Source organism: Carassius carassius, chromosome 25 (genome assembly GCF_963082965.1).
Source record: "Carassius carassius chromosome 25, fCarCar2.1, whole genome shotgun sequence".
Classification (NCBI taxonomy): domain Eukaryota; kingdom Metazoa; phylum Chordata; class Actinopteri; order Cypriniformes; family Cyprinidae; genus Carassius; species Carassius carassius.
In genome coordinates, this window is record NC_081779.1 from 18,665,938 (window position 1) to 18,691,207 (window position 25,270).

At 39.9% G+C, this 25,270-nt stretch overlaps 1 protein-coding gene across 4 annotated transcripts in view; it reads right to left on the minus strand.

Moving 5' to 3' along the window:
• Positions 1 to 4,310: 4,310 nt before the first annotated feature.
• Positions 4,311 to 25,270, minus strand: part of LOC132104334 (protein CBFA2T1-like) — a 61,796-nt gene continuing 40,836 nt past the window's right edge. For 2 of the 4 annotated variants that reach the window (XM_059509735.1, XM_059509739.1), the window contains exons 3-11: positions 22,349 to 22,590; positions 19,113 to 19,202; positions 15,832 to 16,013; positions 12,904 to 13,154; positions 11,890 to 11,987; positions 11,101 to 11,302; positions 10,807 to 10,875; positions 8,006 to 8,196; positions 4,311 to 7,038 (exon numbers count right to left, since the gene is read on the minus strand). In XM_059509735.1, the coding sequence (XP_059365718.1) occupies positions 6,766 to 7,038; positions 8,006 to 8,196; positions 10,807 to 10,875; positions 11,101 to 11,302; positions 11,890 to 11,987; positions 12,904 to 13,154; positions 15,832 to 16,013; positions 19,113 to 19,202; positions 22,349 to 22,590 (1,598 nt within the window). In that variant the 3' untranslated portion in view covers positions 4,311 to 6,765. The remainder of the gene's footprint in view (positions 7,039 to 8,005; positions 8,197 to 10,806; positions 10,876 to 11,100; positions 11,303 to 11,889; positions 11,988 to 12,903; positions 13,155 to 15,831; positions 16,014 to 19,112; positions 19,203 to 22,348; positions 22,591 to 25,270) is intronic. The other 2 variants (XM_059509738.1, XM_059509737.1) reach the window with 2 other exon arrangements.

The following is a 25,270-nucleotide window of genomic DNA, read 5'->3' on the forward strand; positions in this document are numbered from 1 at the left end:
GGCGTGAACTTCCACAAAGACTTGCGCCACTTACGTTGAGCGCAACACCTGTGTAAGATCACTCCTTACTATGATGACCGCAAGTTTCTGTACGTGCTCTACTGCTGGTACCATTTACTGGACACCATAAATGCAGATACCAGCCCGAGCTACAAAACAAACAAAGAGCTGTGTTAAGCGGCTCAATGAATTAAATATCAACAACAAACCGGCATGAACTTCCAGCAAGACCTGCGTCCAATCACTTGCTATTGTGAAAGCAAGTCTCTATAAGATAGTCACTGCTGGTTCCATTTACTGAACACCATAAAAGCAGCTGTCAGACCGAGCTCCTCCCGTTTGCACAACTGATACACAATAAGACTCACCCTTCAACTCACACCGCATGTTTTCCTGTTCATATCTCCCCACATTTAAAGGGACACGTCACTTACGCCACCTGATCCCAATAATCAGCAAACCTTAAAGGTACACTTCCCAAACTCACCACCTGACCCACTACATATATACATATAGTTGTAAGACATTGTTTGATTTTGCTGTACTGACTTGTGCATGAACCTTCCCGTAGCCTAGAATTAAAATCTAGATTTACATTTGATTTACTCAACTTAGATCCAAGGTTTACACATTTTTGAAACCAGATATTTTATGTCCATCAATAACTATAATGGATTACACATTTTCTCACTGTAGCAGATTTTATGACAGTGTGAGAAAAAGCGGTGTTGTTTTATTTTTCACTGGATAAATATAGGCTTGTGCTCTTCAGCCCCTGGAGATAAACGGTAGATATATTTCTGCTGTTTTTTTTCTTCCTTTCTTGCCGTTCATCAGCAGGGTGCCGTGGAACCATTAGCTGACATTTAAGCATTGCTTTTGTCACTGCCAGGCAGCTTCTCTCTTTTTCTCTCTCCATCTCGGCCCATATTCTCTCTCTTGGATGACGGAGGGTGGTCTACATGCATCATTCAGGTCTGGGTGGAGATGTAGACAGTACTTCACTTCCTTAATAATGTCATTTTGCGTGAATGGTATTAACAGATTATCCAGGCCCATGGCAGTGAGGCATGTGCTTGAGAAAGATAACCTTGTGTTCTGTAATTTAATCAAAAACGTTTTCTCCATAGAGTCACTTTACCCCCACCATAACAGGCCTATGCTCTTGTACCCCCAAGTTGTATTCATCCGTGGTTGCAGAGCAAAAAAAAAAACCTTTTACAACAGAGATTTGCGGAGCTTCCTCGATGAGGTGTTTCGAATCGCTCAGCACTTCATCCTTGGACTTGGGACTATAAACAGGGTTAGATGATATCAGATTTAAAACCTCAAATTTAGCTCAGCTGCATATCAAAGAGACACTCTGACTCGACTCTCAAAGGCAGAGTGTTATTTTCTCTTCCGTCACTGTAGGCCTTCAGTAATATTCCTCGTCGCATATCGGGTTAAAAAAAGCACGTTGAAATTCTGCGACACAGTTTGATTTAGTGGCAAAAATGTAAACCATTTAGAGGCGAACTCTTTATGGAGTTTAATCCTGTGTTCCATCCCTGGAAGCCGAATTTATATCCCGCATTAGCTATCATCTCGTCGGAGTATTGCTCTTCTCCTTGTGCGAGTGTTTCGGAGGGAGTCAGCAGCCCTATCGCTCACGAGCAGATGCACACACGGGCATTATCTCATCTCGCGCAGCCCGCACTAGGCCGCGGCTTGGTCCTCCAGGCCACTTTACTAATAACCTTTTTCTTATCAGGCAATTATCTCTCAATAATCAGCTTGATAAAAAACGTGAAAGGTGGTAAGTGGCAGGAATATCACAGTGTTTCAACTCATCCATAGCTTTATGATCTCTTAAATGGTAATAAATGCAGATAAGAAGTGTGAGAGCTTAAGAAAAGCATAGACTTCTCAGAAGAGTCGTGTGATTCTGAAGGTTTTGTCACGGCTGAGAGATCGACGAATCCCAGGGTTCATTTTGGCGTGGGGGGCGGCCGCATTTATAAAGCCTTTCGGCTGGGACGAAGGTAATTGCTTGACTTACTGTAGTGTGTTTCCTTGTAAATGTTGCTGTCACATTTCAGGACAAATTGGGCTGAATACTGGACATATTAACATTTCAACATTAGGTAAAACAGGGAACATGGGAATTAAGTGACACTTTAAATACAGACCTTCCGTTCTAATAGCTTCCCTTCAGAAAGCATTTACTCTTCAATTCCCAAGGCCACTTATTTTGGGTTTAGCAGGCATTTGAAAGGGCTTTTCTATGCTTCAAGCTTTTCTCGACTCATATATGCATACCGATAAACAATTTACTCAATCTTTAACAGTACACTTCTTACTTGCAGTATAGTTTTAGGTTTAGGCACATTTGTTGTAAAAAAGCCATTTAAATCAAGCTTTGAAGTATACAATTCTAACACATTTTGACCAATTCTATGACATTTCCAGTTGTTTGTGGTTTCTATAGACTGCACTCAAAAAATAAAATAAAATAAATTATGCCTGGCAAAAATCATAATTATGATATTAAGTAACAGTTATGAGAAACAAAGTCAAAATTATGAGATAACACACATTTATAGGCTAAAAAGATTATGACACAAAGCTGAAATCATGACAAAACCATTAAAATTATGACTAGGGTCGATTCTGATTTTTTTATGTCATAATTATGATTCACCAGTGTGCAAATGGTCTTCCATACAGGGTCAATTTCTATAAACATAACCTATAAACATCTGAAAATTACTACAAAATGTATTATTAACAAAAAATAAAATAAATAAATTTGATCTGGAAATTACAAAATTCCCTCATATTTTCCTGTTTTACATAACTGTGGGAACTCTGTCATTTTTATTTATGTATTTTTATAAATTTGAAATAAAAACAAACAAACAAACAGAAAAATATTCTTTTAACCTTTACTAGTCTTTTCGTATTTCTATATAGTCTTTACTCCTTTGAATAATCTTGGAACTTTGTATTACTGCACTACTGCAGATTTAGAATGAATCTAATTTGTATTTTTTTATTTCTAATTTGTAAGTTGGTAAATGAACGAATGCAAATGATGCATCCAAACAGAATGTATTCTCACCTATAAGATGCAGGAGGTTCTTTTGCTTTTAGATTATTTAAAACAAAGACAAAAAGAAATCCACAGCCTCCAATGCAGGTATGAACATATTTATTACACAGTAAAGAGTACAACAATATCAGAATCATACCGCAAAGATTCACAGACTGACAGACCATTTACCACAGCCCCCAAAAATGAGAGAATTAAATAAAGAAAAGAGATTAAACAAGAAACCACAGCTCTGCCATAGTAGACTCAAAAACTGAAGGTCCACACCCTCCCAGCCCACCTGTAACCTGTGGTTCATGTTTACATTAAGTATTGCACAATGACTTTCATGAGTTTTTTTTTTCCACAATAAAGATTTTCGAAGAACCCTACAACTGCCTGTCCTGAACCCACCCGACCAATTCATTTCACTTAATGTTTCCACCATGCCTTTATTATCCTAAAGTTTAATTCACTTTACAAACTGGAGAAAATAAAAACTTAACACCTGGCAAACAAGGCAAATTCACCAGCGTTACTTTTCGCTCACATTTGGAGCGAATCCCTCATAATCAAGAACCTTAATGACACTGACGAGCGGCTAAGCGTGTCTCACGACAGAAGAAAAGGTGGTCCGGGAGAAGAGGGGGGCAATAAGAATATATCACATTTCTCATCTTTAACCATGTATTGAATTATAGTGTATATATCAAATGGAGTCAACGCTCTGAAATCTTTTTTTTTTTTTTTACTTTGAGTTTTGTGTGACAAACTTAAAAAGAACATAACTTATTTTTGTAGTTTTTTTTTATTTTATGTATTCAATTCATTTTTTTTCTCTCATGAGGTCTGCATTGTTACCAAGTAGTGATATGGTTTGCAGCTATATGAGCTTTTAACTTTGGGTTTAAGTCCTGTTCTCATTCCATTTGGTTTGACTAGACCAGTGTCCGCTCAGCGACTGGTGCTCCTAACGTGCTGTCAGAGGTAGAGTGAGACTTTTTGCCACAGAGGAAAAAAAGGTTGTAGCAAAACAGACGTACTAGACTGGGAAGGAGAAGGAGTTATTTAACGCTTCATCCGTGCTTATTTTATTCAGGTCACCCTGATCGAACTCACTACACTACCTATATGTATTTAAAAAAAATAGTACACTAGTGTTTCAAGACAGCTTATCTGGCACGATCTCTGGAGATGCGGACAGGTGTCTTACACCTTTGTTTTTTTTTTTTGATTATTTAACCATAGCATGCCTGAAGTGCATCCAGAGCCAGCCACTCCTCAAATGCACAGAGTTTAGCACCATGGTTTGGGGGACGTGAGCCGTCAGAGTGCAGTTAAGTGCCCATTTAGACCCCTCTTCCTTTTAAGCCATTGACGAGGTTGTTTAGTTTTAGATTCTCGCATGGTTTTTATCTTGAGCTGAAACACTTGAAGGTTTGGTTATGCGCCATTCATGAATGAGAATAGCTTTGGTTCGGTTGGGCTGGTTGCCTTGTGGAGGGACGTTCTCATGACAAATCCGTTTTCTAGGAATGATACGTTAGGAAAAACGATGACAATGAAACGGTTGTGAAACCTCACCCTGCAGGATCTACATATGGGATCCACCTGTTTGATTATTGCTCAATCATTCAGACTGCATCATCCACACGTGAAACCCTCTTTCCTTAGGAACTGCTACATGGTTTGGAGTGACTCATCCTCCCTACGAGCTGAACAGGGCTGGTCTTGGCTCTGGACAGGGGAGAGTTAAAGGTTTTCGAATGGAAACATTGCTCAATGTGGCTTCCCCTGAAAAACATGTTGAGAAAAAAAGAATGTCTCTTTTGTCATGTTTAAATCTTGGATAAAATCATGTTTTGGTCCTTCATGTCTGTCTTTGGCTGTCTTCCATGTTAATTTTTCTGTAATACTGTGTATCCTGGTGCTCTGCAGTGTTAAAGCTGTCTGTTTCCACCTCTGCTTTTGGAAAGTTAGTTTCTTAGTGTATTTTCTATTTTTTTATTTTTCCTTTTTTTTGTAGAAAACAAAAAACAACACACACCATAGCGTTCAGTATGCAAATGCATGCACTGTCCTTAACTATCCAAAGCAAAATGTTTAGAAAAAAATCTTAACAAAAGCAGATTGTGATACTTCTGTTTTCTTTTTTCTCTTTTTTCCCAATAGATTTTCTAAACTTTTTTACAAGGAAAGAAAATCATAGATAAGTAACGAAGCACTCCAAAGATAACCTATGAAGTGAGGCTCCATTTGGAAAATAAAACTGCCAAAAGAAGCATGCTGAGAGAAACTGTGACAGTGCAAATACATTTATGTACGTCCCATGTACAAAAACATTTATGTTAGCATTCCATGTAACATGCTAGTTCTCAGAAAAACATCTGAATGAGACTGAAGTAGCAGCTCTGAGAGATAACGTCTGTCTTTCGAGGACAATGGGAAAAGTGTTTTTTCTTCTTAGAGAATTACAAGGGGACTAGCACAAACACATACGAATAGAAAAGCAGCTTGCCAGAGAGAGAGAGAGAGAAAAAAAGAGAAAATAAGTTCTTCCTTTTTGCACCTAGAAAGACTGAAAAGTTGTGATCGTGGTTTAAACTATTAATGCTTCATCAAAATTGTCCAGCACATGTACAATAAATAACCATTGGAGACGGCACAGGACACAAGTGTTTAACACGATGAGATCTAGAAGGGCAAAAAGAATCAGAACGAGGACTGATGATGGGATTCGAGGATAGGAGAGAGCTCTGGGCTGGCTCCAAAAGCCTGGGATTGCTGGGTAATTTCTCAGCCCTTTGTTTCCCAGCGGCTGTCACAGTGAGGTTCTGACAGTCCTGCTCTGGTGGGCCCATGACTTCACTTCCTGTTTTGGGAGCAGATGGGAGTTCATTTGGGATCAGGGCTCAGAGCGCATCCTTCATTACGCCATGCGGTACTCAACATCCAGCATCAACGGCCCTCCTCGCCCCTACATTCCTCAGTGAAACAGCTTTTTATTTCTCAGACCATTGACCTGGATATTATCTTGCAGAAGATGGACGAATATCTGCGTTCCTTCACAATCTGCTGCACATCTGCAGAGTTCAGTGCGCGAGCCAGAAACGCCATCCGCCGTCTACTCCACCACGTCCAACACAGATGCCGTCCATGGCATGTCTTTTTGTCTTGATAATATTCTTAGTCTTTGCTTTCATCAGCTATGAAGTATTTCCTTGGTTTTTGTCATTTAAAGTGTCTTTTAATGAGGTCAAAAAGTTTCATATCCCAGCTACTGGATAAAGAGCTTTAAGAACGGAATGAAGGAGGGGAAAAAAAAAACAGACAAACAAACGGAACGAAGGGGAGGTCAAATATACTCATCGAGAGGTCCTGGCTGTCTACTTCATTTGTCTTCTTATTTACAAGAATGTAAGAGAGCCATAACAACAATAAAAGACATTATCAACAGTAATCGATAATAGCTGTAGTAACAATAAAGAACAATGAGAATTTCAAACAAAGAATATCTTTGCGTTCTCTATCATGGCAAGTCAATATGACCCGAAATGGACCTCCTGTGGGTGATCGCCCTAAATACAGTTTTCTCTCTTTGTTAGTGTGCTAGATTTAGCATTTTGGAGCGAGTGAGGCAGGTAAATCAGTCCCTGGTTGGCTGAGGCATCTAGAATGGCCCGCTCGGGGCTCTAGCGCGGCGTGGACTCTATGGTGGAGGGTGTGCCGGGCGTGGCTGAGCGAGGAGTAGCGACAGATTCCACGGGGCTGCCGGCGCCGCTGCTGGGGGTGGCCGTGGAGCTGACGGTGGCAGGGGTCTCGCCCTGCTGCTGAGCCTGCAGAGTCTGGCCACATACATGGTGGTGCTTTTCCCAGTCCTTGTGCTGGCAGAAGGAACCACAGTAACGTGCCGTGTTGCAGCCACTGCAGGTCTCGCTCGCCTTGCGCCCGCAATTCCAGCAGCTCTGCACAGGAAAGAGGGAGGAGGAGGATTAAGCTGTAATATATTTAAAATAAGGAAATAATAAATGCATAGACCTTTTAGAAAAAAACAGTGCAAGTCTCGGCTCATTTGCAGAAAACATTTCCCATTTGAGTTTAAGTCTAAATAGAGAATTCTGCTTTATTTTTCTTTGGATCTGCCTGCTTTGAAAACATGGAAATGATGAGCTAGCTAGGGAAAAATGCAGTCATTTTACCCAGTTCCACATGGCGCTACGTGAGTACACATTTGTAACAGGTTAACTACAAAACGGTTAAAGATCACACAGACCACTGTGACCTCTTTTTTGTTTGTCTCTGCAATTATCAAAAAGTCTCAAATGCGTCTCAGAGACTAGAAGCTAAAGTTATAAAAAGCTACTGATTCAATCCTCCAGGGGGACGTGCATAAACATGGTTTGTGCAATTAAACTCGGATGCGTGCTGCCTTTCTCTGCTAACTGATTAAACGAGCTGTACCCCCGCTGTGCGCAGACACTCGGCGCTCCCTTCCCAATTTCTCTCATCCAAATCAGTACCACCTTAACTGTCCACATGTTTCATTTAGAGGAGAAAAAGCTCTGCTCTGCCTGAGGTGATAAATGCAATATTATATTCCTCGGCTCTGCGTGACACTGGGCTGCATGAGAAATTATCTGGGACACACTTTATCTTCCCCCTGTGCTTTTCATTTGATCTCTATGTTTTCCAAAAGATTTCCATACTGAGGAGATCGGATGTAAGCTATGGAAATAAAACAGCCCAGCCAAGTAAATCAGGCATCTACATATTACATGAAAAAAAGAAAATCCCAAAGATAATATATTATGCAAAATATAATAAATTATGGAATATATCACCACCCCCATGAATCATTGTACAGTATGTGAATGCTGCAGCTGTTCCCTAATATAATAATAAGAATGTGGCAGTAGGCATCCAAGCTGTTACCTCACTAGAGTCCTCCTGCTGGTTAATGACTGACAGCGCGTCCTCTGCCGCTTGTCTCTTGGCCTCTGCCACCGTGCGCTCCATCTTGGCTCGCTCAGTGCTGATCATCTCGTGGGCCTTGCGCTCGGCCTCTGACACAGCTTTCTGCAACTCAGACATGGCCTGCCTCTTCACCTCATTCACAGCCTCTTCTGAAAGAAAGAGCACAGTGCTTTTACGTGTTCAGAGCACAGCAACAGAAACCCAGCAAATAGTTCAGAGAGAATAACTGATGTTAACATAACATATAACCTGCAGCTCTGCCAACTAGATAAAAACATTACAAAGTGAAGTGACATTCAGCCAAGTATGGTGACCCCTACTCAGAAGTCGTGCTCTGCATTTAACCCATCCAAAGTGCACACACACAGCAGTGAACACACACACACAGAGCAGTGGGCAGCCATTTATGCTGCAGCACCCAGGGAGCAGTTCAGGGTTCGGTGCCTTGCTCAAAGGCACCTAAGTCGTGTTATTGCCGGCCCGAGACTCAAACCCACAACTCTAGGGTTAAGAGTCAAACTCTCTAACCACTAGGCCACAACTTCTTACTGTCTGCTGTAAAGATTTGTCTCTCTTTATATATATATATATATATACAAACAATCACTCAACAATAGTATCTGACATTTTAATTAAATTCAAGTAACTCAACAGCTAATTATTTTGCAATTTATTTTTATGTTGTTGAATTGATCCATTTGGTTTGTTTTGTTCAAAAGCAGCTGAGAGATGAATCTGGGGATTAATTAGAAACATCCATTTTTATTTGAATGGGCTCAGATGACTTTCTGTGTTTGCTGAACACAAATAAACAAGAAAAAGTGCTTTTGTTTTGCCTCAAACCAAAGACAAGGCAGATTACAGGTAATCTTTGATATTTTTTCCTTCTGAAGTATAAATGTATTTCCTTGAACTTGAACTTTTACATTGTTATCCCATTAACTGTAAATACTTCTGGCAGAAAAACTCATCTCAAGAGCAGACAATGTTTTTGGGCTTGTTTGTTTTCATTGTTCAAGGCTGCAGCTTGACTAATTGCATTTGCAAATCGGGCAATTTATATTTAAATTATGCATTTCAATTGCACCCTCAAAGGACCATGCAGATCAGGACATTGCACTGTGCGAGAAAGGGCTTGAATATTCATCACCTACTGTACACAATATATATTTAAAAAAAACATTCCCCCCTTACTACACTGTGGCAACTGTGAAGACCTCTTTAAGGCAGTTCTGACTCTTAAACACTTTTAGCTTGGGATGTGTAACCATCACTAGGGGCATACAATACTGTACATACAATGGTTAAGAAAAAGGCATTCTGTTCTCAACGAGTTTTAATCGACTAAACTGTCAAGGTAGTCTCTTGTTCTGCAGAAATGGATGGCTGCAGTTGTACAGACCCTCCTCCCCAGTCTTAAATATGAAGGGTTGTACAGCCAGGGACACTTTCATCAAGACTGGACAGAATTATGAAACCATGGTGGTTTGGTGCACAAAGTCGTCCTCTTGATTGGCTGAGGTCACAGAAAATTAACCACATTTCCTGATACATTTTACTGCAGATGGAATTTCAATCTGTGCTCATTTTTTAGGGTGTTACTATCACCTTTTGTGATGCGAAGGCAATGTATTAGCTGAAATGAGCAGTCTTTTGTAACTTTCATGGTAAGTTTTGTTCACTGTTATAGAGCCTTTGGTAAGACCACACAGCAAAGACAAACCGCTTTAGCAGATGCGTCTGTTGTCTATTAGAGTGCTGAGGCCAAGGTAAACAATCTGCTATTACAGAATCCATCACTTGTCATATTTTACACAGATCAACTGCTCTTTAAACAAAGCCTTTTTAATATCTTTATCCATCTTATAACCAGCTCCTCTGCTGTGATAAAACAGAGTGTCGTGGAGAGCACAGCTAATGGCAGTAGTGCTGAAGTGATGTAAAGGCTGGGAGCACTTAAGTGTCCTGTTCAGCCAGAGCAATAAAGGAGCTTTATGATCTGACATCACTGTTGGAATGTGTAGAGGTGCTTCCAGTGAAGCCAGTCACTGAACTGCCCAAAACACGACTCAGGGAACATTACAGTACAGGAGGCAAACAAAATGCCACAAAACAAAACAGCACAACAAAAATGTTGAAACTCACTAAACCTTCCAAGTGTTTTATCAGCTTCTAAACATTTTAAGTTAATATTGGTTTGTGAATAATGGTTATCTGCATTTAATGCATGATAACTAAATCTTATTTTTGCCCTTGAAAGATTTTATTTTTAATAAAATCTTATTTTTCAATTAAATATTTTTATTAAACAACTCCAGTAGTTCCTGTTTATTTATTATAATATTATTTATTTAGAAATATGAATGTATTTATTAATTAGTTTTTACTGAGTTATTAATATTTGTTCTGCGGGCACCTTGTGCATTTCTTTTTTGCATAGTGTTTCAACTTCTATTATATGTACATAGTCTCTTGTGCATTTAGAGAAAAAAAACCCCCCAGATTTTTCACAAGATCAACCGTGATCTCAGGAAAACAATGGTTATGTCGAGATCACACCAGAGTTTGGTGTGACACCGACCAGGTTCCCACCTGACTGTTCTGCTTACAAATAACTAACTGACTGACTGATTGAATTTCAGAGAGCTTTTAAATTACAGACAGGCTTTGAAAGAGCTGTCTGAATAAGTTATCTTTGATTTTCCATGTGAGTGTGTGTACATGTTTAAAAAAAATAATAAGAAAGAGAGCATGCTAACCGGCTTTCTTCCAGATTTCTTCAGGTACATATCCAGACACAGGTCTGTGAAGGAGCTCCCGATGGATGTCTGGAAGAGAGAGAGAAGAAAGGAAACTTCATTTCCAATGAACTCAATACATGGTACAACCATTTACCTGTCAAAATAAATGATAGATCATTAAATTATCATCAGGACAATTGACTAAATTTGATAAAATCAAATATATCAAACTTATATACAAACAGATGAACAAAATAGAACATGAGGCCATTTAGGTGATGTAGACACCTTCTTGTGCTGAATAAGTGTTACCTAAAGCATTACTTTCTTGACTGGCGGGGCTCTGCTGTCTGGACTGACTGCTGCTGGAGCTGCTTGTCTTTTTAATATCTTCAGCATCACTGTAACGACGGATCCAGTAGTTGAGCTCCTCCCGGTCAGCCTCCTGGCACCTACGCAACACTGTCAGAGAGCGCCGTGTCTTCTCCACCATATCCATAATGCAGTTCAGGAGCTGCGGAGGAGATACAGGCAGTGTGTTACCAATACAACATCTGCTCTAAATAGAAATGACCAATTTAGATATAAAAAACACAATGTTAAAGGCTTACACTGAATGTTAACTTACTCCTCTATATGTTTGCAGTCACTGAAGAACTAATGCCAACCCCTGACAAAAACGTCCATGCTCTGAGGTTGCTCTTTTATAGCTGAGGAGACTTACAACTTAAATAATAACAGATTTTTCTCCTAAAACATATTAGACAAAAATTGTCCAAATGAATATAGATATTTTGGAAGACTTTGAAAGAAATCTTTGGATTCATATTAAAATCTTTCATTTATGATTGTAGACTTTGGTATCTCACACAAATATCTGAGATACAGGAGACGTGAAGCTAAAATCTCCAGTTGAGCTCAATATAATCTTGTTGTTTAGAAGAATGGTAAATTAAAAAAAACACATGCAAACACAGAAACATACCAGCAAACACACTTCTTGTGTCGTATTCACTCTCTCTCTCTCTCTCTCTCTCTCTCTCTCTCACACACACACACACACACACACACACTTTGGATAGTAATAAAAAATGTTATTACTTTTCTTACATGGTCAAGGTGCTTCCACTCTTCTGCCCATTCTCTGTCTGTGAGTCTGTGATCTATGACTTCATCCGGGCGAGTGCTGCCGTGCATCCCTGACACAGAATGAGAGAAAGAGAGAGAGTGAGTGTTAAACGTGTTACTATTTGGGCCTCGGTTTTCCATTTCTCTTGCTTGCCCTCAGCAGCATGTCATGCCCGTCTGTTTCACAGCCATAGCTCACCCGCTTCCTGACATCCTCCATCGCTCACACTCTCTTCATTCCTCACATGCTCTCATCCCTCACTCCGCTCTCCTGTGCAGCCTGCGGGCACACTCTCTCCACGCCGCACCAGAGCTGCCACGCTTATACATATCTCATGCATATATCACTGGCTAACATGCTTATTTTTAGCACATTTAAACCCGATATGGAAAGTTGGTTTTATGTAAACCTCAAATCATTTTTAAAGGAGTTTATGTTCCTGATCCAACTAAGCCCCGTCTGGTTTTACTTCTACGAGTCTGAGTGGCATGCAGTAGACTTTTGAGGATTTGCAGCATTGGCAAACTCAGCCACGGAGAATGAGGCTTTTTTTGCTTTTATTTTCTCAAAATAATCTGAGAAATGTATTAAAAGTTTTACACACACACATCTATATATTATTTGTTTGTTTTTGTTATTTTAATTATCATTAATTTAATTTACAATTTATTACTACTTATTTAATTAAGCAAGTACCCTTTCACTTTTTACTCTGACACTCTATGTTTCTGGGGTCTATTAAAGGATAGGATATGAACTGAATTTGAGACTCATTTTATTTAAAACTTGTTTTTACCCTCAAAATGTATAGGGATCTTGCATCAAAATGTTATTCACAATTTTTGAGCATTGGAGGAATTGGTGACTGCAGCCGTGGCAAAGGCGGCTTATATAGCATGTCTTCATACTCTAACAATCTTTCACAGCACAGTGAAGCTCTTATAAATGACTGTCCCCAGATGCTACTGTAATCTGCCCTCTCTTACCCAGTGGTCGAGGGCGGTCGCGGAGCTCGCGGTGGTTGGGGTGGCGGTAGGAATCTCTATAGTGCTGTGCCACGGCCATGTCGTCCAGACGGTAGTGCTGTGGAGGGGGCGGGGTGGGGTGCGGCAGGCCATTGGGCTGGTAGGAGATCCCATTGGAGGGGCTGAAGCGCTGGCCAGGGCTTATAGTGCAAGGCCTCTTGTTGGGGTGCTCAGGATGGATTGGCTCCCGCTCAAAGCCGTTCTCTTTGGTTCTGGAGAGAGACAGAAGAATCCAGAGTGAGGAACAGGAAGGAAGGAACAGAAGTGTAAGAACGCAACACAGGAGTAAATGTTATGATAGATAGATAGATAGATAGATAGATAGATAGATAGATAGATAGATAGATAGATAGATAGATAGATAGATAGATAGATAGATAGACAGATAGGCAGAGACAGCAATAAACAGAACAATAGATTGATAGATTGTTAGACTGTTTATACAACTGCTAGCCAGGTTTCCATCCAAAGAAAATGTTATATTTGATATAGCTGATGGAAATGCAATTTATCTATAAAATTTCTCAAGTGTCGACACAATCTTTTTCCATTTAAATTTAATTCGTAAATTCTATATTGATACTTCAAATGTTGCAAAAATTTGGAAACACTTTTTGTCAAGAACAAATAACATTTTTGTGACATTTCGTTTTTTTTAGGGATGACATTATGCACACCTATTTTATGAGTAAAAGGCCATTTGGATGGAAACAGGCTGGAGACAGCAAAATCTTTATTTATGCATGTTTCTTTGCTGATAACAAAACTGGATGGAAAATTCTGAGTGTTCACTGATGTAATGTACTGTCCTCCGCTGTGGATTGAGGGAGAATGTGAAAGGCAATAAGAGTCTATCATCTAATGTGCTAAGTAGAAAAGCAGCTTCTATGTCTCCATCAAGTACTTTGTTGTCAGTAAAAAGTGGTCTTGACAGAGCACACAAGGACCCTAAGAGATGTGCACTTACAGGACTCACTCACAGCACCTAATCCCTAGGGCTTTCACATTGCTCTGCCCTTCACTTTCATGTGTCACGGGTCCAGGTGTTCACAGATGCTGGTACTCATGTGAGTCACTGTGTGTGTGTTGTGAGGCGGTTGTCCCTCAGTTACCTCTGAAAAATAATGAACTGCTTTTATGAGCTGCTAATGTGCATCCATCACCGTCCATATGCTCCTCAAACCCACCTCTCTCCTCCACCCAAACCTCCAAAACACAGATGCCTTTATTTTACTCCAGTCTCACACATTTGAATACCTATTCTAATTATATCTAGTCTTCATTAACTTCATTAACATTTATCAAATATAAGAGACTTCATTTAAATACATAAAAAATCTGACAGAGGCCAAACCTTTTTTTTTTTTTTTTTTTTTTACAAGGAAGATCTAATTGACAGTCCTTGTGTGTAAGCATTTGAAATTCTTAGTTACGTCTTAAATTACCTTAGTTTACGAGACTCTTGTGGGGATCATTGAAAGCTGTGAACTGAATCTGAACCTCATTTCAATGGGAATTCACCCTTTTTTGTTTTTCAAATATATAGGGGTCATGCAGCACAATGGAATATTTTATTCAGCACACATTTCTCTTCTAAATGAGGAGAGTCGTAATAAGAAGGCATTGTGGGGTGCGCTTCTCTCCGTATCCGCAGTTTCCTGATTCCTTTGATATTAATCAGACTGAAGTGACCGTACATTGTGCTCTGTGATTAAGGACAGCATTGCTCCCTTTCAAATTCCAATATTGCTTTCTCTCTCTCTTGCACCTCCTCATTCTGAGCGCAGAGAGTTGAGTCGAGCTGAGCCGAGCTAAGCAGAAACAGAAGCGCTTAGCCAGCCGTATCCGAGCTGAGTCTCATCTGTATGTGTTATCAACCATGTCCCCAGGCTCACCTAGCAATACATTAGAGCTCACACAAAATGCAGGTATTACATAAAAAAATGAAAGATAGAAAGAGAAAAATAGAGAGCTGTATATTCTTCTCTAATAACCATGGGGACCTGAGCTGATATGTATTCATATAAGATAGCACATTAAAAATTATATTTCCTCACTGAAAAGAGGAAATCATTCTGCGCTCCTGGGAGTGAACTTATATATAAAAGCTTTTATATGTTTTCTCTCAGACCACAACAGACATGTAGCCTCTCTAGTTTTATAGTGTGACTTCTCACTCATGTTCATCTCAACAGGAAGCCTCCAAAGAATCTACCTGCATTCTCCAGATGTGTCTGGTTCCTGGATCTGTTCCATAAGGGCATGAGAATCCAAATGATGCATGACAATATAGACATTCATAACCTGCTGCAACATTTCTGCAGCCCTCTAGCTGTTTTACAAGCATGTATTCCTAATCTATAGTTGTATGTGGGTTCCTAAAGCCCATTTGCTAACAAATTAATGCTCAAATAAAAATGTATCGACAAATCCCCCTTTAAAAATGTATTACCATGAGCTCTTGGAGTAAGTTTAATTTTCATTACAACTTCCTTCCACTGATTATGCGTTTTTATACCTTGCAAATTAAAACATTTGGTTTTGTGATAAATTGAACATTGCTTTAAATTCTACTCATTTAAATTGGTGAGAAAACTTTCAGAATGACTTGTGATAGCCTTGGACACATAAATTAGCTTGTTGAAAATTTGCTGTCTTTTTGTACAGAAAACATCATAGTAAATAAAATTTGAAATCTATTAATTTATTATGAATTAATTTATAATTGTAAATGATAGAAAACAATAAATAATTGGTATTTTTGTCTCAAAGCAAATTAAATGTTATATTTTTGTGTGAGTGGGCAGGTGAAAAAATAGTGTGATTGTTTGAAAACCTACAAAACTACATGACTGATTGATGATAATGTTCATTTACAGTTCGGCTCACCTGTCAGGCGTTCTTCTCTTGCCATTCTCATTGACATCCATCAAGAGTTCCGACGAGTCGAGAGGTGACGTGGTGCTTGTGTCAAGCAGGAGTTGCTCATGTTGGGCGAGATACTGAGCCGGGTTCTGCTTGGCCAGTCGTGCACAGTGCACCAGCTCCCTCTGCAGTAGCGGCAGGTTGGCCTGTAGGGGGAGATAGCGGTCAGGATGTGTTGAGCAGATGCAGCACTATGAAGCTGTACATAGCCAGAGGCTCTAAACACCGTTTTTTGTTTACTCATTATTATCATTACAGGTACATTCTTCCAAAATAAAGACACTCGTGGTGTTTCGAGCAGCACTCTATTGTGACCTGAAACATGCATTAGTGCCCTGGGCCCTTGATATGAGCAATCATGGTCAACATAGAAAGTGACATCTTCAAAGAAGAAGGTTTTGAGGGGTGGGGAAGGGTGGTGGGGTAGGGGCGTTTGCTTTCGGTCTCATTTCCTCTGCATCTCCATCGTGAATACTAGTTGGCTTGGCTTTCTCCGAAAGCACTTGGAGGCCTTGCCACTTCAAAGATACACTGAGGAGCATTTTCACGGCGGATGAAAGGTTTTTGTGAATCCCCCATCCAGGGATTGTTGTACTATTGCAGCATCTAAACAGCACAAGGTGTTAGTTGGAGGATGATGTCTATTTTCTCTTTCTGTGCTTTCTTCATTTCTGTTTTCTTTCTTTCTTTCTCTATACCCTGTGATTCTGATCTAAGACTATAATCAAACATCCTTTCAGCTCTGGAATATTCTTCATTGTACTCCCACTGTGCGCCTTTTCAGTGATGTAATGGATAAAATTAGGAGCAGTGTGTTGATTGAATATTGAACGAAGTACAACGAAAGCATAGACTTTAAAGAAAATGTGGCCAAAATTTGGCTGGCAGTTATAATGGAGATTAAATGGCAAAAATCAGAACAGTAAAATATATAAAAAAAATAAATAAAAGTTACTCTGATAAATTTTTATGATGATGATGGAGATTGTTTATGAAAGAGCGCCTGGGCACCAGCTGTATGATGTAATGGTCTGTTAGTAGTTTATGATGATAATTACCAGAAGCCAGTGAAATTGCTTTGACCCTCAGTGACCTCAGATTTTCATTAAATGGAGGTCCTCATAGTTAGTAACAGTTCACATACAACATGTACAATACAAAAATGATTTTCTCTTAGAACTAAGTTTTGTTTTCACTCCATTGGCTGATGTCTCGTTTAAACTCACTTAATTTCCTTTCAATCTTAATTTATCTTGTTTTAAGAATGTTTAGACATTTTATTTACTGGAAAACAAGGCGAAATACTGTGGAAGAAAGTCATTCTTGCAGTGTATTTCAAGATAATTAATGAGAAAAGCTTATTCATAAATAAAAGTTGGAACAGTAGTTTGCAGTTTTATTGTTTATCATTATCAATGTTTTTATTAAATCCCACAAGTTTATAAAAATGCAGTGATTTTACATTTTCTTCGATTTTTTCCTAAGTGTGTTCTTCAGCTCCTGTGTGGTCCATTAGCACACAATTAGTTGGAAACCAGCATATCAAACACAAGCCGCAAAGCAGTTTGCCACGTATATGTAATCCTCACTTCCTCTGCACTGCTAGCTAGTGAAGCGCCGCCTGTGTCACGCTGAGAACATCTCTGAGCAATGAGGCACAGAGCCGCAGAGGAACACATGTGCTTACAGGCTTTATGGAGCCTGCTGAATGAAACGGCGGCTAAATATTAAAAATTTATCTGACGAGGAATCCATTTAGAGATATCATAAACAAAAGCCATCAGCACAAAGGCCGTCAGCTGGTGTCGAATTTGGATTACATCATTAGTGTGATGCACGCTGCCCTTCCTGTAAACACTTCCCCCACAAAACCCAACTCTGACGGGAGGGTCGCTAGACAACATTAGCCTAATGAAAAATTGCTGCTAATGCACATTGTTGCAGCTGCGCTTCTGCACACTTATAAAAGCCCCTGTTCCCACAGCCATATGGTATTTGTCATTAAAGGCTCCTTTGAGAAAAACCACTAAAATTAGACGAGAGAGAAAGGAGCGAGAAAAAACAAAACAAAAAAAACACAAGTTGCATCTTTGCATCACCCCTCCTGACTGGATGATACGGTAACCATATGGCATAGCTGTGCGAGAGTGAGCGACTCAGGGAAGTGTCCCTGTATGCTTCTCTGCATCCGTCAGTGACCGGGCGCAACCCCTAATGGGTCCAATTTCTTTATGACAGAGGCGCCCAGTACAAGCAGTGGACAAGATGAAATGCCTTCGAACGGAGACCACATCAAACGGACAGATCCCTTTTCATCATCATCTAATGGAGTAAACAACACAGATTTGATCCATCTCCACTGGTCGCTTATTTCATTATTATGGAAAGGAAGACAGAAGAAAGCAAAGTGCACGAGAAAGATGGGAAACGGGGAAGGGGGTGAAGGTTAGATAAAGAGGGGGAGGAACGGGTAGGTTGGAGCGCCGTGCATAATAGCTGTCGCTTACAAGCAGATTAAAACGAATGGCTAACAATTGAGGGTGGATGGATACAGCAGTCACCATATGCTCAGGGGAATTTAATCTCTATCAGGCGCTGATGTCTATTTGTTACATATGTCATAAATTAACAAATTATACATACACTCTGCAGGCTACAATCATTTTAATCTTGAACACAATAATGTGATACAAAAGTATGGTATGTGTAACTCAAATACTTCCCTTGGTCGAAAGAATAATATGCAGAGTGTTTATTTGAATGGTTCGTGTTAAGTGCTCCAACATAAACAGGCCCGGAGACACATTTAACTGTAATGAAATAAGAGCTGCAGTGACAAATGGGGAGCAGAGAGGGCAAAGGTTGATATTCTCCCAGACAACAGGTTGTCTTACTGTGGTAATGGTTTCAGATGTGCCCTGCCCTCCAAAATTCGGCGTGTGTGAATAGCGATGGCTGAACAAGGGTGTCCATCGGCACACATGAATAAATAGAGACACTGTGTAGTGGGACAGGCCCGTATGGTGCTGTTACACTGATTAATATACGTTCCCATCATTACACCAAAGAGAAATTAAAAAATATCCCAGTGATCAAGAAACCTGATGCCTCTTTGCTCATGAGGAAACCATCTTTTCATTTAGGCCATTTAAAAGTGAGGGGTGAAAAAAATCGAAAGCTGGGAGAAATATGTACATCTGTGCCTCAGTTGTTTATAAATGTTTTCCAGATTGCTTGTGCAATACCTTCAAAAAGGGGATGACAAAAGGTCGGAGTGGGAAGTTGGTCGCTTCTTGCAGTTTGGAGTGGAATTCCTCAATGGTTAGAGTGGAGTTCTGCAGGGAGAGAAGAAAAAAGACATGAATACATGTGGAAAACATTATGTGACAATATTACTTACTTATTGGAGGCAAAACTATATCCTGCTGAAGATTGAATGATTTAAAGACTGTAATGGGAGGCATATGGATGGCTGTGGTGATAGGCCTCGTAAGGGGAAGTTTGATCTGGAGGCTTTTACATGTGCATGCACTGACCGAATCACCATTGCGTCAACAAACACATGCACAAACATGTATGCAGACAAAACTACAGATGCAGCATCACTGCACATCTTGCTCTGCGAGATAAAACATGGCTAAAACATCATAACGCACACAGAAGGTATCCAACTTTAAAAAAACGTATTCCCTACCGAACTGATATATATCTTACCACTGTTAAACTCAGCAGTGTAAAAAGAGAAATGACTAATTTCAATCTTTCCTGCTCTCTGCTCTATTATCTTTTAACATACTGATAGGACACTATTTTCAATTTCTACATGTTATTTCCAAGAGAGCTAGCAGAAGGAAAGACTGGAAAGAGAGCAAGGAGTCGTACATTTGAGAAAAATACACAGGCTTTTTTTCTCCCCTCATTTCCCAAACCTGAATTTTGTAACATTAGGCTTACATCTGTTCGGCCAGATTGCAGCGGCCTGTTTTGACAGCCAGAAAGCCTCCTGAGCTTTTCTCCAGCATCCGCGGCGCTAATTAAGTGTGTCACTCTTTTCAATAAGGCAGAGTGGGGAGCGAATTAAAAAGAGCCACGGAAGCCAAGGGGACACAAGGAAGCCTGTGCATGTAGACACAGCAAAAAATAAACAAATACATGCTTTAAAAAAAGAGCTTTCCTTTGGAATGGCTAATTAAAGCAGCCCTCCTCTAGTACAGGCTGCTATTTCGCCATTGTTTATTCCATAACTACATATTAACGAAAACACTGCTGTGGTACAGCTTATGGTGCACATCTTGTCAAGTGGATTGTTTTTTTTTCAGTTATGTTGCTATACTTAGCTACAGATGTGTTCTATTTGATTTATTGTTGTTGGACAAGCCTTTATTTTCTATGATGAAAGCCAAACAAGATTTGGTATCAAGACCTTTTTGGTGGCAAGAAAGCAAAGCAAATCAGTTTCTACAGTCTGCTAACTTTTCAGGAGAGAATAAACACTAGTATCTTGGCAGAGACAACCGTTTTTTTTCTGAGTCAGAATATACACTGAGTCAGAATATACACTTCACACTATGTTATAAAATTCTTGCCTTCCCCCTTTAATGGGTTAGTTTACCCAGATAGCAAATTATGTAATTAACAACTTACCCTCATGTTGTTTCAAACCCGTAAGACCTCCGTTTATCTTTGGAACACAGTTTAATATATTTTAGATTTAGTCCGAGAGCTCTCAGTCCCTCCATTGAAGCTGTGTGTACGGTATACTGTCCATGTCCAGAAAGGTGAGAAAAACATCATCAGAGTAGTCCATGTGACATCAGAGGGTCAGTTAGAACTTTTTGAAGCATCGAAAATACATTTTGGTCCAAAAATACTTTATTCAGCATTGTCTTCTCTTCCATGTCTGTTGTGAGAGAGAGTTCAAAACAAAGCAGTCTGGATATCCGGTTCGCGAACGAATCATTCAGTTCACCAAATCGAACTGAATCGTTTTAAACGGTTCACATCTCTAATGCGCATTAATCCACAAATGACTTAAGCTGTTAACTTTTTTAATGTGGCTGACACTCCCTCTGAGTTCAAACAAACCAATATCCCGGAGTAATTCATGTACTCAAACTGTACACTGACTGAACTGCTGTGAAGAGAGAACTGAAGATGAACACCGAGCCGAGCCAGATAATGACTCATTCACGAGTCAAGAACCGTTTCTGTCAGACGCGTCCGATTCGAGAACAGAGGAGCTGATTATACTGCACATGTGTGATTCAGCGTGAAGCAGACTGACACACAGAGCGCCTGAACCGAACTGCTTCTTTTGGTGATTGATTCTGAACTGATTCTGTGCTAGTGTTATGAGCGCGGGTAAACCGAAGGCTTGAATCAAGGGCAATCATCGCAAATGACGGCATTACGTTAAGCGCAAAAGAACTGGTGAACCGTTTTCTTCAACCGGTTTATTGAATCGAACTGTCCGAAAGAACTACTGGTGATCCGAAAACCGATGCAAACGGTTCTTGACTCGTGAACGAGTCAGTCTATTGTTCATTATCTGGCTCGGCTCGGTGTTCATCTTCAGTTCTCTCTTCACAGCAGTTCAGTCAGTGTACTGTTTGAGTGCATGCATTACTCTGGGATATTGGTTTGTTTGAACTCAGAGGGAGTGTCAGCCACATTAAAAAAGTTAACAGCTTAAGTCATTTGTGGATTAATGCGCATTAGAGATGTGAACCGTTTAAAACGATTCAGTTCGATTTGGTGAACTGAATGATTTGTTTGCGAACTGGATATCCAGACTGCTTTGTTTTGAACTCTCTCTGTCACAACAGACACGGAAGAGAAGACAATGCTGAATAAAGTCGTCGTTTTTGCTATTTTTGGACCAAAATGTATTTTCGATGCTTCAAAAAATTCTAACCAACCCTCTGATGTCACATGGACTACTTTGATGATGTTTTTCTTACCTTTCTGGACATGGACAGTATACCGTACACATAGCTTCAATTGAGAGCTCTCAGACTAAATCTAAAATATCTTAAACTGTGTTCCAAAGATAAACGGAGGTCTTACGGGTTTGAAACAACATGAGGGTAAGTTATTAATTACATAATTTTGCTATCTGGCTGAACTAACCCTTTAACGTCGTGAAGAAATGGAAGTAATGATTTTCTTCCATATTGTGGTGTACATCTGTGTGAAACTGATTATGAAAAAATAAAAAAATATAGGACGGGGACTTGGCTCAGTTCACTGGTTTTTGACTGGAATTTAAGATTTCAGATACAGGTGAATGCAAGCTTGCAAGTGTGGGGTTAAGCTGTTTAAATGACTGCAGAAGTCCTGCAAATGTCATTTCACGCAAAGTGAAACTTTAAAAATCAAACTTGCACGGATGAATCATTCAGAATAAGATCAATGACATGCATATACACAAGAGAGGATGAATTTTAGCCAGTAAGTGCCACACAGTTGACTGTGGACTTACCACAAGCCCCAACACCAGGGTACGCACTCGTTCTCCTATCTCAGGTGAGATGTCATTGCCGAACTGCTGTAGTGTCGTGAGAAAGCGTTTGAGCTTGCTGAGCTGCCTTGCACCACAGGCTGGTGGCAGCTGTTGATTGGCCAACGAGGATGATGATGATGATGAAGGCCCATTGCTGAAACCATTGGGTGGAGATGGAGCTCCATTCAGTGCAGTGGGAGAGTGACTGGTACCATTCGTTACTGGAAAACAGGAACTAAATTATTTCTACATGCCACAAAAAAAACGTTATTTATTTTTTAAATAATTTATTTATAACTCAAGCATATTGAATGATCTAATGCCAAAAGGTTCATATTAAAAAACTGCCAGGAACATTCCTTAAAAGAAGCTGCAAGCAATCGACACTGACTAGCAAAAATGACACTGGGGAATGAATGCCTGTGACTGACGGTGCTTGAACGAGGCTCTTGTGACAGTGGGACATTTGTTTTGAATAAAGCCACGGCAGTTGTGAGAAGGAAGCCAAGCGTTCTTGCTTCCATACATCAGACATATTAAGTCCGGAGGAGGAGAATACATGTGGTCGAGTGCCTCCCGTGCCACAATGAGAAACATACGCGGCGGAGGGATGCATCTTGGAATCAACGTCTCTCTAATGAGATTAGGCTGCATGATAGCCTCGTTTGCCTGGCCTCCCTCCAACAGAACAGAAACGAGAAACTTGAGTTCAATCTGGTAACAATTACATGGAGGGGAAATCAAAGCACTTGCTTTGTTAAACCTTCAGAATGTATAATTAGAGTCTGCCTTCAAAAAGGCTCTGGATTGCTTCAGACCCGGCTTGCGTTTTGTCTCTTTTTTTCATAGGCGCTAATTGAAGAGTCCAACTGATCTTTTTTTAGGGATGTAACATCAGAGAGAGGAATGTGCTACTGCTGTTGACAGCACATCACTGCTAAATTACACTGATATGGTGCTGGGAAACTGTGGCACGGACGCCTTTGATAGTGAGGAGCTCTAGCGCTCACTTGAGCTGGCATGTGTGATGCTCTTTGTGCCATGAGCCAGCAGGCAGACATAAAAATCTGCGGGTCAGAAGACAAGGCGAAATCATGTTGACTGTAATGAGGGGAGTGCTAAACTACAAATTCTTTAAAATCAGCAAAGTTGATGGATTATCTGAATGACTGGTCAACCAGTTGGCCTTAAAGCCTTGTATAATTTTACCACTTTACTTGACATTTTTTTCTAGTGATCTGTGGTTTGATTGCTTTTGTTTCCATATTTGTGTTGAATTTTAATTTTCTGATCTGTTATGTCATTCCTTGTCTTTATGAAGTAACTTTGAACATTAGAAACAAGCTATTTAAATAAAACATTATTATTAGTAGTAGTATTAATTACGACAATTTATGATGCCTTTCCACTATCACTAACATTTAAGTATGATTTCCGTACTGTATCTCACCCCCCTAGAATCATGAAGCAACCGTTACCCTCCACCTATTCATTAAAATGAGACTACAATGAACATGTGAATATATTCACACAAAACAAAAGAAAACAAAATATAATAGGTTTTCTAGGAATAATAATAATAATAATAATAATAATAATAATAATAAAAAAGACAATATAAAATAACAATTTTGGACATAATTGATAATTACCCATTTTACAGAAACAGTATTTAAAGTGTAACTAAACCCCTGCTCAGAGCCTGACTCCACCCACTGACAACATTTGAAAAATGCTGAAAAGTGGGCAGATCACAGCGGAGATAGGGGGGACGAACTTAGGGCGGGGCTGAGCGAGTGCGGCGTGATCCTGAGACTCGCAGTGACGGATTGATTGACAGCTGCTGTCAGAGACGCTTAAATGGATATTGACTGTAGTGATGCAAGTAGCTTTGCAACAGAGCGATCATTTGAAGTAGAGGACTTTTCTCCCCCACTTTCACCTGAAGTGGAGGGTGTCGAGGTGTCTGTTCATATTAATTCCAGCCGCTGGCTCAAACTGCGGTCTTAACTCCCTCACCGCGTCGCTTTTCAGCGCGAGCTGTGTGGAGAAGCTCATTTCCTCCTCCATTGCGTTGGAGAAGCAATCCCGTGTAAAATGCAGTTTGCACACGCCAGCTCTAGGCGGGAACTTGCGGTCTTCCAGCCCAAGTGCATGCAACCACTGGCTCCTAATTTTAAAGTCTGCTGGTAAACTATGCAGTCCAGCAGTGCTGTCGCAACCAGCAACACTACACACACCATCCTGACCACTGTACTAAATACAGATAAATCTAAGCTAACTTGAAGATCTAAATAACTATATAATTGCTATGCTAAATAGATGCTATAATAGTCTATCCTGGTCGTTACCAATACTCGCAATTCCAGCTCCTGACTCACTACAGTGATTTTGATGGTTTTATACTGCCAAGGGCGTGGTAGCTCGTACCAAGGGGCGTGGTGAGCTGGAAACTGCTTACGTCACCTGCCACCGCTTACGTCACTTGCCACCGCAACATCCAATAGGAAAAATCAACTGCAGTAGCCACCGTTCAAACTGAAGAGGGCAGCACTCACACGTTTTTACACCATATATTGTAGAATTAAAACACTTTATACTCAAATGTCAAAAAAGTTACTCGAATCAATGAACAGCACTAATAAAGCCCCATTCTTATAGATCATTAACTAAAAAAAGTTGGTTTAGGGTTTAGTTACTCTTTAAAAAATAACATTTTAATTCTGAACTTGTGCTCAGACTCGATTAGAACACATCACATCTAGTTTAGCAGTTGCATAGAGTCAATTCAAGTATTTGAATGTAATTGAAGCTTAAATTGAATCTGAAAATTCAATTTACACATATGATTGGAAATCCATGCAGATTATGTACTAATCTCTATTGGATGCAAACACAACT